The 17,032-nt window shown below is 38.0% G+C and overlaps 1 protein-coding gene across 4 annotated transcripts in view; it reads right to left on the reverse strand.

Annotated features, from left to right (window-relative positions):
• The window catches only part of pde10a (phosphodiesterase 10A), a 345,652-nt gene that overhangs the window by 48,151 nt on the left and 280,469 nt on the right, over positions 1 to 17,032 (reverse strand). For all 4 annotated transcript variants that reach the window (XM_039737895.1, XM_039737894.1, XM_039737892.1 and 1 more), the window contains exons 9-11: positions 16,745 to 16,803; positions 12,287 to 12,338; positions 329 to 471 (exon numbers count right to left, since the gene is read on the reverse strand). In XM_039737895.1, the coding sequence (XP_039593829.1) occupies positions 329 to 471; positions 12,287 to 12,338; positions 16,745 to 16,803 (254 nt within the window). The remainder of the gene's footprint in view (positions 1 to 328; positions 472 to 12,286; positions 12,339 to 16,744; positions 16,804 to 17,032) is intronic.

The raw sequence follows: 17,032 nt of genomic DNA on the forward strand, positions 1-17,032 counted from the left end.
GTGATCAAATTTCATTAGAAAAATAAACAATGGAGCACAAATCAGAAATTACAAAAAGCAATCCCCCCTTATCCCACATACAGCACCCACTCTCCCCTCTACACAGCATTGTGGGTAAAACTAAAAGAAAAAAAATACATGGCTCTGCAGCTGACTACTTGTTGAAAGTGGCACTGGATGATCCATTAATTTGGGATACTCGGAGTTTCAGAACAGCTAAACTAGGGAGGATTTCAACAGGTGGTTAAGAAAAGAATCGGGTGACTCCCATCAGGAAGTTAAGGCTAGTTTTGCTGCTATAGTACACCTCCAGGCATTAGCCACTTACCGTATTTCTTTGGTCTTCCTAAACACTGGTTTCCCTTCGTTTTCCTCTCCAATATCAAACAAGTCAGAATACAATTCATTGTTGCTTTGATCAACCTGGAACAGTGCACAGCGATCTGCACTCACAAGGTTTTTTGCATATATCTAGGGGAGGGAAAAAAAACACACACTGAGCAGAGATGATAATGAACACCACCCCCCAAAAATAATTCCATTCCATAAAGGCACCCATGAGCAGTAATATACGTCTAGTATTAGGGTAAGCACCTGATTACATTTTTGCCATGAATATGAATATTCAGATCAAAAACATGTATTCTTAAAACATTTATATTTTAAATATCCTTCCCTATGTGACGACTCTTATTTCAGTTGGATTTTATTTCTTTTGTGATAAAGAATGCATTTGAGCCACCGGAGCTGCAGAATATGGTGTTATAAATTGCTTCTCAAGCTGGAGGTGTGTTTCTTTTGTCATAGCAAACTCAAGCATTCCTGTGAAAGAACAGTCAGAATGACTCCAGGCTGACACCACAGGAGCCAATGTGAGGATGGCACCCATAAAGGAGTTTTTCAAAAGAGCTATTCAGTTGTGAAAAAAAGCCAAGAGCTTCAAGAAGGACAAAACTCTTGTACCATTAAGGGAAAGATGACAAAGTTGAAAGAGAAACAAATGTTGTGATTTTCTGTAACAGTAGAGAATGTGGGAAAAAATTTAATCAGCGATCATGAGAAGAAAGCACAAATTCTAAAAAGTAATGCTATAAATGATCCCCTAGCTATGTTTTAGCAACTCCTGTTTAGTTCAGGTTCTAAGGAAGCCATTGCCATGCATACACCTATATTCACTGTTAACTGGGGCAATGCTTAGTCAACAGTTAAACAGCACAAAAGTCTTGGGAAGTACGAGGAAAACTGGAGCACCTGGAAGAAAATTCAATACAGGCATCAGAAGAATGTACACATTCCACAAAGGCTAAACTAAAGTTAAAGAAGAGTTGTACTTCCATATGAGGAAAGGCAGGGAAAAAAAACTGCCAGAACTTGATAAGAAGTGCTCCATTGCTGCTCAGAGATGAATCCACAATGTGGTTTGGATTTTCATTTATAGATGATAACATGGTTAGTTACGCAAGTAGTAGCACTTGTGGTACTACTACTCCTACTTCTGTTCTGAAAATGAAAATGGCAATGATGAATCCAGTCATGGTATTGAAATGTGCCACCCTTAGAAATACACTGCAATTGGTCAGGTGAGGTAGAACTGGTATAATGGACACATGGCATTGGAGAAAACCCAGGCAGAAGCCTTTTGGTATGACAGGAAGTCTCATTTGCAAGCAGGATCTACTATACAAGCCAGTGTAGGTACTTGTGGAACATCTGAAGGGCATTAGCTGCCCCAAAAAGATAAGAGTTAACTGGCAAAAAACTAGCTGGATCCATCTAGGCCAGTTGGATGTGTCGGAAAGCCCTCTTTGGGACATTTGAGATTTGTTAGCCTAAATAAAAGAGTGAGCACAGAGATATAGTGATTTCTGAAGCACCCAATACCAAATGAAATGAGATTGTATGACTTTTCAGCAAGTATGGATTGTTACACTAAAATTAACCAAAAGGGATACGTTTGGATATACAATACAAGTGTACAGTATATGAATATACATATTTATATAAATATTATCAGACACGTGCGCCTGGGAGACCTCACCTAGTTATAATTCCACCCCATGTCAAGGGCTGGCATTGGTACCTAATGCTTGCCTTCCTTTTTGTTCCTACAGATCAGATGAACACGATTCTCCGTGGTGCCACTTTTGGGTTGTCGTCTCCTGAACTGACTCCTCCGGTCTGGATTTGACTTAATACAGGTCCACCATCTTTGAGTCAGTCAACATTCTGACTGCTGTCTAAAAAGACCCTCAAACCTTTCTGCCTTCTTTATTTTTGACTTTCAGATATAAGGGGTTTACCTTCAAGGTGCTCCAGCTATTTGTAACCGTCCTTTTCTTTTAGTACAACACATATATATATTATACATATATATATATATACATACATACATACATACATATATAAACTGCTCAAAAAAATTAAAGGAACACTTTGAAAACACATCAGATCTCAATGAGAAAAAGAAATCCTCCTGGATATCTATACTGATATAGACTGGGTAATGTGTTAGGATGCCACATCGTTTGATGGAAATGAAAATGATCAACCTACGGAGCCCTGAATTCAAAGACGCCCCAAAAATCAGAGTGAAAAAATTATGTGGCAGGCTAGTCCATTTTGCCAAAATTTAATTGCAGCAGCTCAAAATTGTACGCAGCACTTTGTATGGCCCCTGTGTTCTTGTATACATGCCTGACAACATCGGTGCATGCTTCTAATGAGATGACAGATGGTGTTGTGGGGGATCTCCTCCCAGATCTGGACCAGGGCATCACTGAGCTCCTGGACAGTCTGAGGTGCAACCTGGTGGCATTGGATGGACCAAAACATAATGTTCCAGAGGTGTTCTATTGGATTTAGGTCAGGAAAGTGTGGTGGCCAGTCAATGGTATCAATTTCTTCATCCTCCAGGAACTGCCTGCAAACTCTCACCACATGAGGCCAGGAATTGTCGTGCACCAGGAGCCACTGTACCAGCATAGGGTCTGACAATGGGTCCAAGGATTTCATCCTGATACCTAATGGCAGCCAAGGTGCCTTTGTCAAGCCTGTAGCGGTCTGTGTGACCCTCCATGGATATGCCTCCCAAGACAATCATTAACCCACCACCAAACTGCTCATGCTGAATGATGTTACAAGCAGCATAATATTCTCCATGGCTTCTCCAGACCCTTTCACTTCTGTCACGTGCTCAGGGTGAACCTGCTCTCATCTGTAAAAAGCACAGGGCACCAGTGGTGCATCTGCCAATTCTGGTATTCTATGGCGAATGCCAATCGAGCTGCATGCTGCTGGGCAGTGAGCTTAGGGCCCATTAGATGACATGGGGCCCTTGGGTCACCCTCATGAAGTCTTTCTGGTTGTTTGGTCAGAGACATTCACACCAGTGGCCTACTGGAGGTCATTTTGTAGGGCTCTGGCAGTGCTCATCCTGTTCCTCCTTGCCCAAAGGAGCAGATACTGGTCCTGCTGATGGGTTATGGACCTTCTATGGCCCTCTCCAGCTCTCCTAGAGTAACTGCTTGTCTCCTAGAATCTCCTCCATGCCCTTGAGACTGTGCAGGGAGACACAGCAAACCTTCTGGCAATGACACGTATTGATGTGCCATCCTGGAGAAGTTGGACTACCTGTGCAACCTCTGTAGGGTCCAGGTATCGCCTCATGCTACCAGTAGTGACACTGACTGTAGCCAAATGCAAAACTAGTGAAGAAACAGTCAGAAAAGATTAGGAGGGAAAATGTCAGTGGCCTCCACCTGTTAAACCATTCCTGTTTTGGGGTCATCTCATTGTTGCCCTCTAGTGCATCTGTTGTTAATTTCATTAACACCACAGCAGCTGAAACTGATTAACAACCCCTCTGCTACTTAACTGACCAGATTAATATCCCATAAGTTTCATTGACTTTATGCTATACTCTGATTAAAAAGTGTTCCTTTAATTCTTTTAGCAGTATATATATATATATATATATATATATATATATATATATATATATATATATATATATATACATACATACACACACACATATATATATATATATATATACATATATATATATATATATATATATAGATATAGATATAGATATAGATATATATATACACATATACAGTGGGTGTGGAAAGTATTCAGACCCCTTCAATTTTTCACTCTTTGTTATATTGCAGCCATTTGCTAAAATCATTTAAATTAATTTTTTTCCTCATTAATGTACACACAGCACCCCATATTGATAGACAAAAAAAATAATTTTTGAAATTGTTGCAGATTTATTAAAAAAGAAAAACTGAAATATCACGTGGTCCTAAGTATTCAGACCCTTTGCTCAGTATTTAGTAGAAGCACCCTTTTGAGCTAATACAGCCATGAGTCTTCTTGGGAAAGATGCAACAAGTTTTTCACACCTGGATTTGGGGATCCTCTGCCATTCCTCCTTGCAAATCCTCTCCAGTTCTGTCAGGTTGGATGGTAAACATTGGTGGACAGCCATTTTTAGGTCTCTCCAGAGATGCTCAATTGGGTTTAAGTCAGGGCTCTGGCTGGGCCATTCAAAAACAGTCACAGAGTTGTTGTGACGCCACTGCTTCGTTATTTTAGCTGTGTGCTTAGGGTCATTGTCTTGTTGGAAGGTAAACCTTCGGCCCAGTCTGAGGTCCTTAGCACTCTGGAGAAGGTTTTTGTTCAGGATATCCCTGTACTTGGCGGCATTCATCCTTCCCTCAATTCAAACCAGTCGTCCTGTCCCTGCAGCTGAAAAACACCCCCACAGCATGATGCTGCCACCTCCATGCTTCACTGTGGGGACTGCATTGGACAAGTGATGAGCAGTGCCTGGTTGTCTCCACACACTGAGGAGAGGCAAGACACATGACAGCTCGCATGGAGTTTTCTAAAAGACACCTGAAGGACTCTGAGATGGTGAGAAATACGATTCTCTGGTCTGATGAGACCAAGATAGAACTTTTTGGCCTTAATTCTAAGCGGTATGTGTGGAGACAATGAGGCACTGCTCATCACTTGTCCAATACAGTCCCCACAGTGAAGCATGGCAGTATATATATACATACACAGTATAGGACAGAATTTAGCATTTTTACAATATGTAAACTTCAACATCTTTATTAGAACACGAGTGCTGAAAATGAATGAACTGTGAACTGGTAACCTTGAGGCTTGGCACAAATTTCAGTAAAGGGATATTATCCTTTTGCATACCCAGGCCTGGAGTTCTGATAAGCTTTGTGTTTGTTTGCTACTTTGAGATCTCCATGTTGTAATTCAGCCTTGCTTTCTTTCATTTTGATACATTTGTCTTATTTGATTCTTTGTTCCAGGTTTGGGTGGCACACAGAGATTGCAATATGCCTACACAACAATTCATACATTATGATTAGTAAATGTTTAATATTAGCATTTAAGACTAATTAGGTCTGAGCATTGGTACTAATTTACTCATAACGTACATAGCCATAATTCATTCAAGAATTCTGAGTACTATTCAATATGATGCTAGTGGTGTTTCTGCAAATGCTCATTTCTTACCGAAAATATGCCTAAAATATCTCCATTGTGGAATAGTTTTTTTTTTCCCATAGCATTTAACTACAAAACCAAAGAACAGAACATTCAGTAAAATTAGCTGCCATTAAAAGACAAGGGGTTTTATCCAGTTTGGGCACCATTATTTTTCAAGATTACGTACATTTATACAAAAATATATACAGTATGTATTTACAAATATGATCAATTCAGTTGAGTGTTGTGGCAGGCATGAGCTCCTTCTGGCAGGTAATAAGCAATCGTGGATGGGACATCAGTCCATCGAAGGGCACAGTCATGCATGCGTCAACACTCACCCTGGATTAATTTGGAACTGGCATTCAACCTAACCTGCATGTCTTTTAAATTTGTGTGAGGAAAATCTGTGCTGAAACAGGAAGATCATGCAAATCCCTGTAAACAATGACCAGGCTCGAGCATCAGTGGGGCAGCTACTTTAATCACTGCGTAAACAGGCCACCCTTTCCAAGAGGATGGCAGTAATTAAAATAACAATTAATTCTTGTCTAGTGGTGTTACACATCTGCAATTGAGAGAAATTTTGGAAAAGTGAAACTCATCCTGACTTTTTCAGCTAGATGCTTAGATCTCAATTTTGAACATGGTAAATTTGAAAAAGATGGCCCACACCTGTGGCAGCCAAGGGGAAAACTGTGTTTGATACAGCATGTGGTAGATGTCACCAGGAGAGTGTGTCTTTGGGGCTTTTGTGGCTTGAAAATCACTCTCAGCAGAGTCTATCTGGTGATTTACCGGAGAGTACTGAAACAGATAACCAGCACAAGCAACAGACTGGTGTTCAGCCATGGCAACCTTCTGGTAGCATATGCTGTACTAAAACAATTCTGTGATGAAGCCTGTGGGTCTCAATTCTAATAACACACTATTTTGTAAACTAAAGTACAACTTCACACAGCTTGCAAAAACCTTCCCTGGAGGGATTACAGTCTGACAGCTGTCACCGGTGTCAAAAACACTTACTTTAGGTGATACAGCCTATTAAAAAAAAAAAAAAATGAAAAGAATTTTAAAAATGACAAGAAACCAAACTAATAAGTGCTGCAATCTGGAACAACAACATGAAAAGGCATGAGGAACTCTTACATTCATAAACTTTCACTGGTGGAATTTAGACTTCAATGCTACCATGTTTGATACATGACACCATTCAATGTGAGCTTTACTCCTGATACTCATTTCATCTCAAATAAAACTTATTAATACAGCAGTAAATGTATTTCAAAATTCAACATTACCCCAACTTCATCAGTGGGCTGTTAGTCACCTCAATTTCTTATCCCTTCATTTTTTGAATCCCAATTTGTCCAATTTTGGGCCTCAGGGAGCTAGAGTTTAGCTGATCAGCATGGAGTAACCCTGAAGATGGTGCCAGATTATTACAAGATGCAGGTGCACTTGTAATGAGAAGATCCGAGTTTCCAGTTAAACCATCTGCACATTTCAGGCATGCTGAAGTAAAGTGGAACTTTAAAAAAATTTAAATATTGAATTCTTCACATTATTGTGATTGGCTAAGTAACAGATTATCTTAATGACTTGCTTGTCAGGGTAATGGTAATAATGGCAGCTGACTATCCCACTAAAAATGAAGTCTACTTGATGTTTACTACCAGGGTGACTGCTGCATCATTGCATAAGATAAGAAAATGAATTAATCCATTGATTAGAACATTTGAAATATTTTGATGAGAACAGGCCATTTACCGCAACAAAGCTCACCACTCTTATCCATCTAATTCCTTCAAGTCGAATTTTGAAGGTTATTAAAGTCCTAATGTCCAGCACATTACTTGTTAATTTATTCCATGTGCATATAGTCTTAATCTGTGTGAAGATAGACGTATTAATATTTGTGAAATAATTATCCTTAACAGTTTTCTGTGTCCCTGTGCTCTTGTTGAACTCATTTTAAAATAACACAGTGCTGATCCTCTATGCCAATTCCATTCATAATTTTTCAATCATCTCACCTCTTAATCTCCATTTGCTTAAATGTAGCTGAACACTTTGTCAGTATGGCAGTATGAAACCTACCCCTACCTAGTGTATTAGGCACAAAGGAGGAACTGACTCTGGATAGGATTCCAAGTTATGGCACTGGATAACTACATCAACTAAAACTGAGTTACATCTCTGCTTTTAGGATGTACCAGAAAACCACAGCGCCCAAGGTAAACTGGCATGGGCACACAGACGGAGCAGGCTAAGAAATAACCCCAAGTTCCTGGAGCTGTGAGTAAGCAGCACTAAACATTACTATATTGTGTTGTCCTCCAAGTGATTTAGTGGCACAAACTAGAACATAATACAAAATACAATTCCTTTTTGTCTTTAAAATCAGCAGATAATTTCTTTAAATCTAAAGTTTGTGATAAAAATAAGGCCAAGCTTGAGAAACACAAGACTTAGGCACGTCTGGAAGGGCACAGCTGTTCTTCACAACAGCCAACAGCTTGGTGAGATTTCTGCTTTAGCTGTTATGTCTGCATCAGAGCTGGCAAAAAGTTGACAATGCCATGGCAGTACAGAAGGTCACAAAGTCCAGTAAAATGTTTGGTCTTCTGTCACCTGCGTAGCACTGCAGCTGCTTATCTTCTGAATGTTATTCTTGGCATTGGTGCCTATGTACAGTGAATGCAAGTGTGGCCCAGTATTAAGTATCAAGTAAGAGTAATTCATTGGATATGACTTAATTCTTTAGTGTGCAGACAAAGCATTATATAGGGTAAAAGATTCACTTCCTATAGCTGCTTCTTCTATTAGTTGCTTATTTCTTTGCCATGTTTAGGTGGTGTAGGTTTAAGCAGAAGGTAGCAGAGCTAGTTATGAGGAAAGTATGAAACCCCATTCACAAATGGGGTCACACACCTACCTTCGATAACCCTGCTTTAAGGAAAAATGTAGGTCTACAGTACATTTTTTCCATAGTCAATGTACCCAAATAACATTAGAAGTAAGTTGATTAACAGTATCTGCCTGAGGAATTCAATTATATCAATGTTTTCTCTTCCCATCCATTTTCAAGCCCAATTAATCCAGTTCAGGGTCACAGAAGCAAATATGTTTTGCAGGTATATTTAACTTTCTGTATTATTTTTTGTACTTGTAAATGCCGCATCTCCATCAACAGTTCGAGATTTTCAGTAATTTCCCTGATTGTTTGCTTCAGGCTATTTTAGGCAGCATGTATTGATCTATAAAATACTCCCAACACTCCAGTAGCATCAGACACTTTATCTAATTTTAATCCTTTCTGGAATTCATTCTGCTCCTGCTGAGTTAGCTTTTCGTAGTTTAAGTCACAATTAGCTGCTTATAACTGATTGTATTAAGTATTTAAAGTCTCCTACTGAATCAATATGGGCATGTGGATGAGTCTACCTACTGATGAACTGGCACCCTGTCCAGTTTTAGTTTCCTGACAGCAGAGACTATGGATCTCACAAGAAATTAAGTGGACCTAATAAGAGCCGGGTGGATAGACACTTAAAAAAATCAGTAGCAAGGTACTAAATTATTTAAATTCTCCTCAGTATGACTGAGAGTTCAGTATTTGTGCTTGCCACCCCAAAAGTTGCCAGGATAATCTACACACCCTACAATCCTAAAACTGGGTTACATATCTTCAGCAAATGGATGGATGAATGGATAAAATTAGATTAGATACAAATCAGAGATGATCCACTGTACAACAGCCAAAATAGAATCCACACTGAGATTCCCAAGTCTGCAGTTCAACTGTTGGATTCAGTCTTCATTCCAAAAACCTGGCATAGACTGTGCCAAGGAAGCTGAGTGAGATTCCTCAGTTACTGGAACATAAACCAAACGTGAAACAGTAGTTTCAGGGTAATGATGGCACCAGTTAGTGGTGATGTCTTGCATATTGATTAGCACATGGAAGTATGAATTTCAATGTACTATGTAGATGTGAAAGTAATGTCTCTATAAACCTATCTTACACTCAACAGGCTGGGTGCTGAACGGCCAGTAATCGGTGCAACGTGAAACTTTAAATCCTTCAAGCATTTCAGCCTTTTTAGTTTCATGGCTGAGTGGTACCTCCATTATTTTAAGTGTCTCGTCATCTCTCTCCAGAGAGTTGGGGTTAGGGATCGGGTCCTTTTACCTTTTTGTTTTAAAAACAGCTAATATTACTTGCTACATTGTCTGCATTTGCTGAATTGAACAACAAGTTTTCTCTCTCTTTCTTTATATATTACCAGTAATGGTGCACTGCATGATAATCTGCAGTGAATACACTCGACTTGAGCATTCCTAGTTTTCAGACTCTTTCTCTGTATACTTAGCATTCATTTGCTCAGAGGTTGATGTGCTTGCTGCTTCCTGAGCAGCTCTTCTTTTCTCCACCCTAGCGGCCTGCTTCTTCCCTTCTTTTGTCGGCATCTCTTCATGTTAAAACTGATTAAGGCAGTGTTTGTGTTGCAATTAGTAAGTTTTTTTTAAATTTTTCACTTAAGCTGGCACTTAAGTCTTCAACCTGCCTCAAGAATGATTTAAAATATGAAAAGGTAGGGGAAGTGACGGCGAAGGGATGAGAACGGTGCCCGTACGCATGCGCCGCACGGCCACCCTGCTGGCTGCTGCCAAGAGTTGATTCTACAATAAAATAAAATGCAGAATAACCTTGGAGGTCAATCATCACCCTGAAAGTGGATAGTAGACGTCACGTAGTATATGTGTACCAAAATTCAGGTCAATAGTTCAAATGGTTTGCGAGCTACAGGTGATTTAAAATCCTGGACAGACAAACAAACAGCCACGGTAGCATATTATATATAGAGATATATATACATACACCCACACAAAAACACACTAACTCATCTTAAATCAAATATTTATGCACTGCTTATACAAAAGTCTATTAAATAAGCAAAAAATAGATGAAACATCTATTTTTATGAAATGTATGAATAATACTTAATGAGGTAAAAGGAAATATTTAACATTCCCTTCATATGAACAAAATATGGGCCGAATGGAAAAGTCATATAACACTCAACAATAGAAACTATGGAAGGTGTGCCAGGGCAGTGCATGGGTAAAGAAGGGTCTGCCAGAGTCACACACTGAAATCCAGTTTGGTTGTCATAGTAGATCCATGTAATCGAATTTGGAGAAACAGCAACCCCTAGGGTGGCAGAGAGAATAATTGTTTGTGTTCAGAAAGTGAGGCTTATAAATATACCAAATAAAAGGGAGCGATAATATGGGTGTCAAAATTCCACCAGTCCATCAGTCCAAAATACACAGTCCCGCAGTGGAGAAAATAACTTTTTAAGATGATAAACTGCCAGATGCTATTTAATGCTCTATTACTTACTCCTAGTGATTTGTAGTGATGGCGGAGAAGACAGGGCTCTTGGCCAGCGTATTGAGGAGGTGGGGTCATTAATTCAAAAGTGCGACCTAATGTGAAAGGGCTTATGGGTTGAGGACAACTTTTGTTTTACTAGAGGAATCGATTTAACAATATTTTAGCATAAAATGCATGCATTTTGCCTGTTTTGACTATACAGCTGGATGACTTGACTTGTATTATGTGACATGAGTAATGTGAAATTTTTTTCATGGACGTTGTGATATCATTTGCTGTTGTCCAGTGCTGGTCAGCACCCGCTTCCATTAAAGAATAAACTTTCTCTGTTCTGCATGAAAATATGAGATCAAAGATTTTTCTGGGGCATCACTACAAATCTCATGGGACAAGTAACATATTAAAATTATCACTTTTGGGTACAGTATTATTTTAAGGCAGAAAACAATACAGTGGTGTTAGCCTTGACAATTTTGTAGATCTTCTCCTAACTGTGGAAACAATTTCAAGGCAGTCTCCAGAAGTGGTACAGTTGTGGAGTTTAAAGACTGTTAACAGAAAGCTAGGAGGCGAATGGCCAGTAATGACCGAAGGGGCCCTACTGTTTTACTAGGGATATGGCAAATGGGTGGACCACCTCTCTGCTTGACAGTTGTTCAAGACCAATTTGAGGAGTCTCTGAAAGCCAACAGTTTGTTAATATTTACTCTGTGTTCTCCCTGTGTTGATCCTTCTACTGAGCAATGTGGCCATAGAATTCCTCATTTTTAGGTATTTTAGAGCTAGCAGCATTTTTCTTGGTGTGCTCATTTTATTACAATATTGTTCCGAGAGCTATATATAGCCAGTGAATAGCAGTCAAGATTAGAATCAATTTCATACAATGCAGTGAACCCCATCAGAAATCCCTTTACATGTGCAGATACTTAGTTCAATTGTTTACATTCATTTTACAGTTAGAGCACAAGCAGCTAGACTAAGTTACCTAAACACTTCACTACACTGTCGATAAATAAAAAAAATACTGTAATGTACCTTCAGTATGTAGAGCTAGTGCTGTCTGATGGGTTTATTTTAATGTGGTGGTGTACTGAATGTGAATTCAGTTAAAATAACTGCATCAGTGAATCAGATTCTCTAAGGTCATTACTATTTTTCTTTTCCCACAGTGGATGTAGATACAGTATACAGAAGAAAAACAAAAATAAAAAAGTAAATCTCTTAATAACACAGGCTTTGAATTATCAAATGACAGCTTTAAATCTCACCAATCATCAGTTTTATGTCTTGCTGCATATAATATTGTTAAACATAAGTATGTTCATGTGGCCATGTAACTTATTTTTTATTCTCACTTACCATAATATGTTCAAGTAGAGAATCTATTGCAACTATGTTATCAAAGTAGGTTCTGAAAAGAAAGACAAAAACATTTATTAGCAGGTTTGGTGGTGTTGTTGTGTATAAATCAGATAATGTAATAAAGAACTGGGTTCAAATTAGCTTCCTGTCATAGGATTTACTCTATTTGATCAATTTTTCTTTATTTTTTTAAATTTACTTTTGGCAAATCTAGAATAACACAAACAAAACTTTAAATTACTCAGGTTGCATGCCTGCCCACTTCCAACTAGGAATTAAAAATGGAAATTAAAAGGAAATATCTGTCCTTACTTTGCCAGCCACCCACATATCACCTTAAGAGTCTTAGTCCAGGATATAAAACTATACATAGAGTGCTGTGCAAAATTCTTATACCACTCAAGCAATGTTTTTTAAAACTAGTCACCTGAACAGCGACTGCTGTATTTATTTGCTTGTGAAAACACTACATAATATTAGAAAAAAATACAAATAAACAACAACCCAGTGGAAAGAAACAAGAACTACTTGTGTGGTCCAAAGACTTGATTTCTTGTAAGAGGTTTCTACAACTCTTCTCAAATCATTCATGCTATTCCAAGTTTTTGTTAAATTCCACCAAGAGCAGAGATTAGCCAAACCAGTTGTGCTAATGGTGCAATTTAACAAACAATGGGTGCACTTAGTGGTAAATACAAATACTGGGATACCTTCAGGAGATGTGTGGAAATAGCTAGCCTAACATACTGAAGGAAATGCAGTGAACCGGTTACTCTGCATTGGGCAGGGTTATCTGGTACCACAAGGCATGTTTTGATGATGCGAAGAATTCCTAAAAGAAATAGTATTGAGGAGTGTGCTGCTACTGCTAAGAAACCTTTCTTGTTGAAACATAGCAATCAGTAGGGATTGCAGCACATAAAACACCATAAGGCACACAGTGAAAAGTATTAGCAAAAAGTCTTCTGGAGTAATGATGGATTGGTTCACTAAGACATTAATATTTCAGTTGAAGGGTGCACATGAAGTACACTAATGTCTGTCTGCAGCCTTCTGAGAAGTACGGTGGCAGATCTGGGGGTGCACTTCGGCTAAGAGTGTAGGACAGATTCATGCTTGGACGGCTACAGATTTTTGTATCAAACTAAACTCTTAATTATAGCCGAGCACAAACCTAATCAAAGTCAATACATAATGATTAGTGAGAAATATACAGTTTAGTATAATTGATGCTGTGTGGGACTGCTTGGAAAAAGAAAAGAAAAAAAAAGTAGCCAAGTTCAGAAGCAAGAGTTTTACCAATCCTGTATGAAGTTCGGAAAAAATTCCCAAAGGACTGCAGAGTACCAAAGCATTTACTTATTTGGCTGATACTTTTATCCAAGGTGACTTACAACATTTATGATACAATTGGTTACATTTCTTTTTAGCTTTCCAGTTGGAGCACAGGCAGGTCAAGTGACTTACTTAGGGTCATACAGTGTCAGTAGAGGGATTTGAACCTACAACCTCAGGGTTTAAAATCCAAAGCCTTACCCACCATATCACACTGCCTGCCTAGCAAATTTCTACGGTTTTACATTCTAAGGGAGGGCGATGCAAAACACCAATTTGTAACACAAGACTTTCTTGCTGCTTTTGACTGTATTAATGTTTATATGCATTTTTTCTATGTACATGGAGTTTGCAAGAACAAATAAATACATTCAGATAATTATGCTTAAAAATAAACTTCTTGGGTGGGCTAACATTTTAGCACAGTATTGTAGACTTAAAAATATTATTTTAATCATATTAATCAGATAATAGACAATAGAAAAATATTTTATGTCACTAACATGGTATGCAATGTTATTTTTTCCTTGTTTCATATTTTTAATCCCACCATTCTCCAAATAAATCAGACACAAAGAAGCAGTAAAAAAAAAAACAAAAAAAACGCTTAAAATCTAAGATTGCCTGAGAACTGGAAAAGAAGAACTGTATCCAAGTAAGGCTTCCATATTTTGTAGAACAGCTAGTTTGCATCTCCTTGTTTAAAGTTTGTTTCACACAGTAACACAGTATAATACATGTCTTAGCCATTGCCAAGTGGAGACTGGTACCAGGTGCTTCCATCTGAAGGAGATTCATTTGAGATGATTACAAAAAAGGGTAAGCACTTGGAGACAATGATTGATATATAAAATAATGGTAACAACTTCGTTTAGGTACCACAAAAATGCACCCATTACTCAAGACTTAAAGACTTTACAAAGGCTTCTTTTATTGTTAAAAACATTTACACAGCATCAGTAAAGTGGTTATTCATCTATGCAATATGGTCTGCTATAATATCTTCACTTTAGTTTGGTCAGAGGTGGTTTAAGTGAGACATATTTCTCTTGATATTGCATACTTAGTGTAAGACCTGTGAATCATAAGTAATTTTACCAGCATATCAAATGTCTCCACTGAGATGACGAACCTCTTTACTGAAGCTTTATAAGTTAAATTAAGGCCAAAAGAAGACTTTGCTTAGATCTTGTTACATAAGAGTAAGTAATAGATGTATTTTTGCAGTATCTAAAGTATTAACAAAATATTTTACAGAAAAATGAGCAATGCAGCAATATGAAACCTATGGCAACTGGCATGGAAGCTCACTGATGATAAAGTAAGAAGTTAGAAGGCATGTGAACGTACACTCAGTGATAAGGGGGAAAAACAGCTCCACATAAACTGGAGCCTACTCAAGGAAAGTGTAAACCACAGAGATCTTGGGAGAAATATCACCAGAAATTTTACCATAATGAGGGGTAAAATATCACCAGAAATTTTACCATAATGAGGGGTAAAATATTACCAGAAATAGAGGTCCATCTGTGCCATTTCACTTTACAGACTAGCTGCCTCTCCACAATGTGCAACATTTAAGCTGTGTATGTGGGGCTTCATGAAATTTGCCAAACATTTCAGTTAAGTGGACAAACAAATCTCCTCTAGTAGGTAGTCTTTTTAAATTTCTATTAGATCGGGCTGAGGAACTGAAAGAAGTTTTTAATGTGTGAAAAATTAATGTCCAATAATAACGTTGACTTAAGGTCCAACAGTTAAATGGGATCAGATAAGAGATCATGGCACTAATGATAAGAAAACTGAGGACTGAAGTTGAGACTCGATCATGAGGAGAAATCAGAAATCCAACAGATTTTCTTCATGTTAACAGCAAATCACATACTTAATGACACCAGTGGAAATTAAAGATAAGTTTTTAAGGACTGAAGCCAGGAAGCTCTTCTTTACTCAAAGAATGATGGGAATCAGAAGCAAACTACCAAGACATAAAGTTGAAACAGAAACCTTGACAACATTTAAAAAGGATGTGGATGAAAGATCAGATTGAATGATCTCCTCTCTTTTTTCAAATTTCTAATGGTTTTAAAGGCACTTAGGCTTTACTACTGTAAATGATCTACTATAACAGGATGTGATCATTTTATCTGAGGATATGTCAACATTCATAAATTCAAATCTGAACATTATGTGGAAAAGCTACTGCTTTACATGAAAAAAGGTCAATGACAGTAGTGCAGACTTGAACAAGTTCATTCTACGGATTTAACAATAACCTCTGCCTTTATTATGTAACTTGATTTTTCAGAGCTATTAAACATAATCTGGGCACATGACATATTTGATGTATTGCTTAGAAAGACAAGGAAATCATCAGCATGCAACACAATAGAGCAAGCTGTGCCTTGTACTGGAATCAGAATAATGTTAGATTCAGATCAGAAAGTGACAGCCAGTAGCTCAAAGGAAAAACTGTGAACAGAAAGGATCTAGAGGGGTATTGCTGGCATTAGCCTCAGTGAAATGAAAGAAGATAGGATCAACACATAAAAACTGTCTTCAACAGAATAAAATCTATGTCAAATCTTGTGACACTGCTCCAGAGGTACAGCTAGCTTAAGCCACTAAGATTTTGCAAATTCAGTGATGAACAACTCAGCTATTGGAGACCTATATAAAGTGCAAAAGACCTGCTATGCTACCTATGTTGAAATACTACTGAATGAAGCCAGTCTAGAATGGATTTATCAGTTTATAACTTGTTAAAATCAGTCAACAAGAACTTTGCAACTAAATTAGCATGAGTGTTGAAATGATAAAGGTAGGTAGCTTTGACAAAGATGTTCTTTATTCTTCTTTAGAAGGAGTGTAACAACGGCATTGTTAATGCAGAGGGAGTCACAGGTACTTTATACTCTTACTATACTTTAGGTGCAATAAAAAGTTAAATGAGTAATTTGTCTAAAGAATTATATTTAATTACATCATAGTGCCTTTGTATTTACTACAAGATTAAAGGCTCCTCACTTGGTCACTGCTCTTCTGCTTTAACATCAGCACTTCACAGAACTGCAGGGCTTTGCCCTTCGACATATGGTGTACAAGTAACAGTGAACTTACTTAGAGACGTCAAGCAGGAAGTCATTCAGTTCGGTTTGCTTGGCAAGCCCCCGGCAGACCTGCAGTGGGATAAAAATAAACAAAGCTTGGAATCCACACAGTACACTATTGAAGGTACCCCCCAGACGTCAGCATTTTGATCAACCCCATCCAAGACAGACATGTTTTTTGCTTCTTTCTGTCATTACAAGTCCCCACATACATTTAAAGAGCAAAATTGAAAATGTGCATAACTCCACATGTACATTACTTACTTTTACAATATTTGTAAATTATAAAAGATCTGAC

This window comes from Polypterus senegalus, chromosome 16 (assembly GCF_016835505.1).
Source record: "Polypterus senegalus isolate Bchr_013 chromosome 16, ASM1683550v1, whole genome shotgun sequence".
In the NCBI taxonomy this organism is placed as follows: domain Eukaryota; kingdom Metazoa; phylum Chordata; class Cladistia; order Polypteriformes; family Polypteridae; genus Polypterus; species Polypterus senegalus.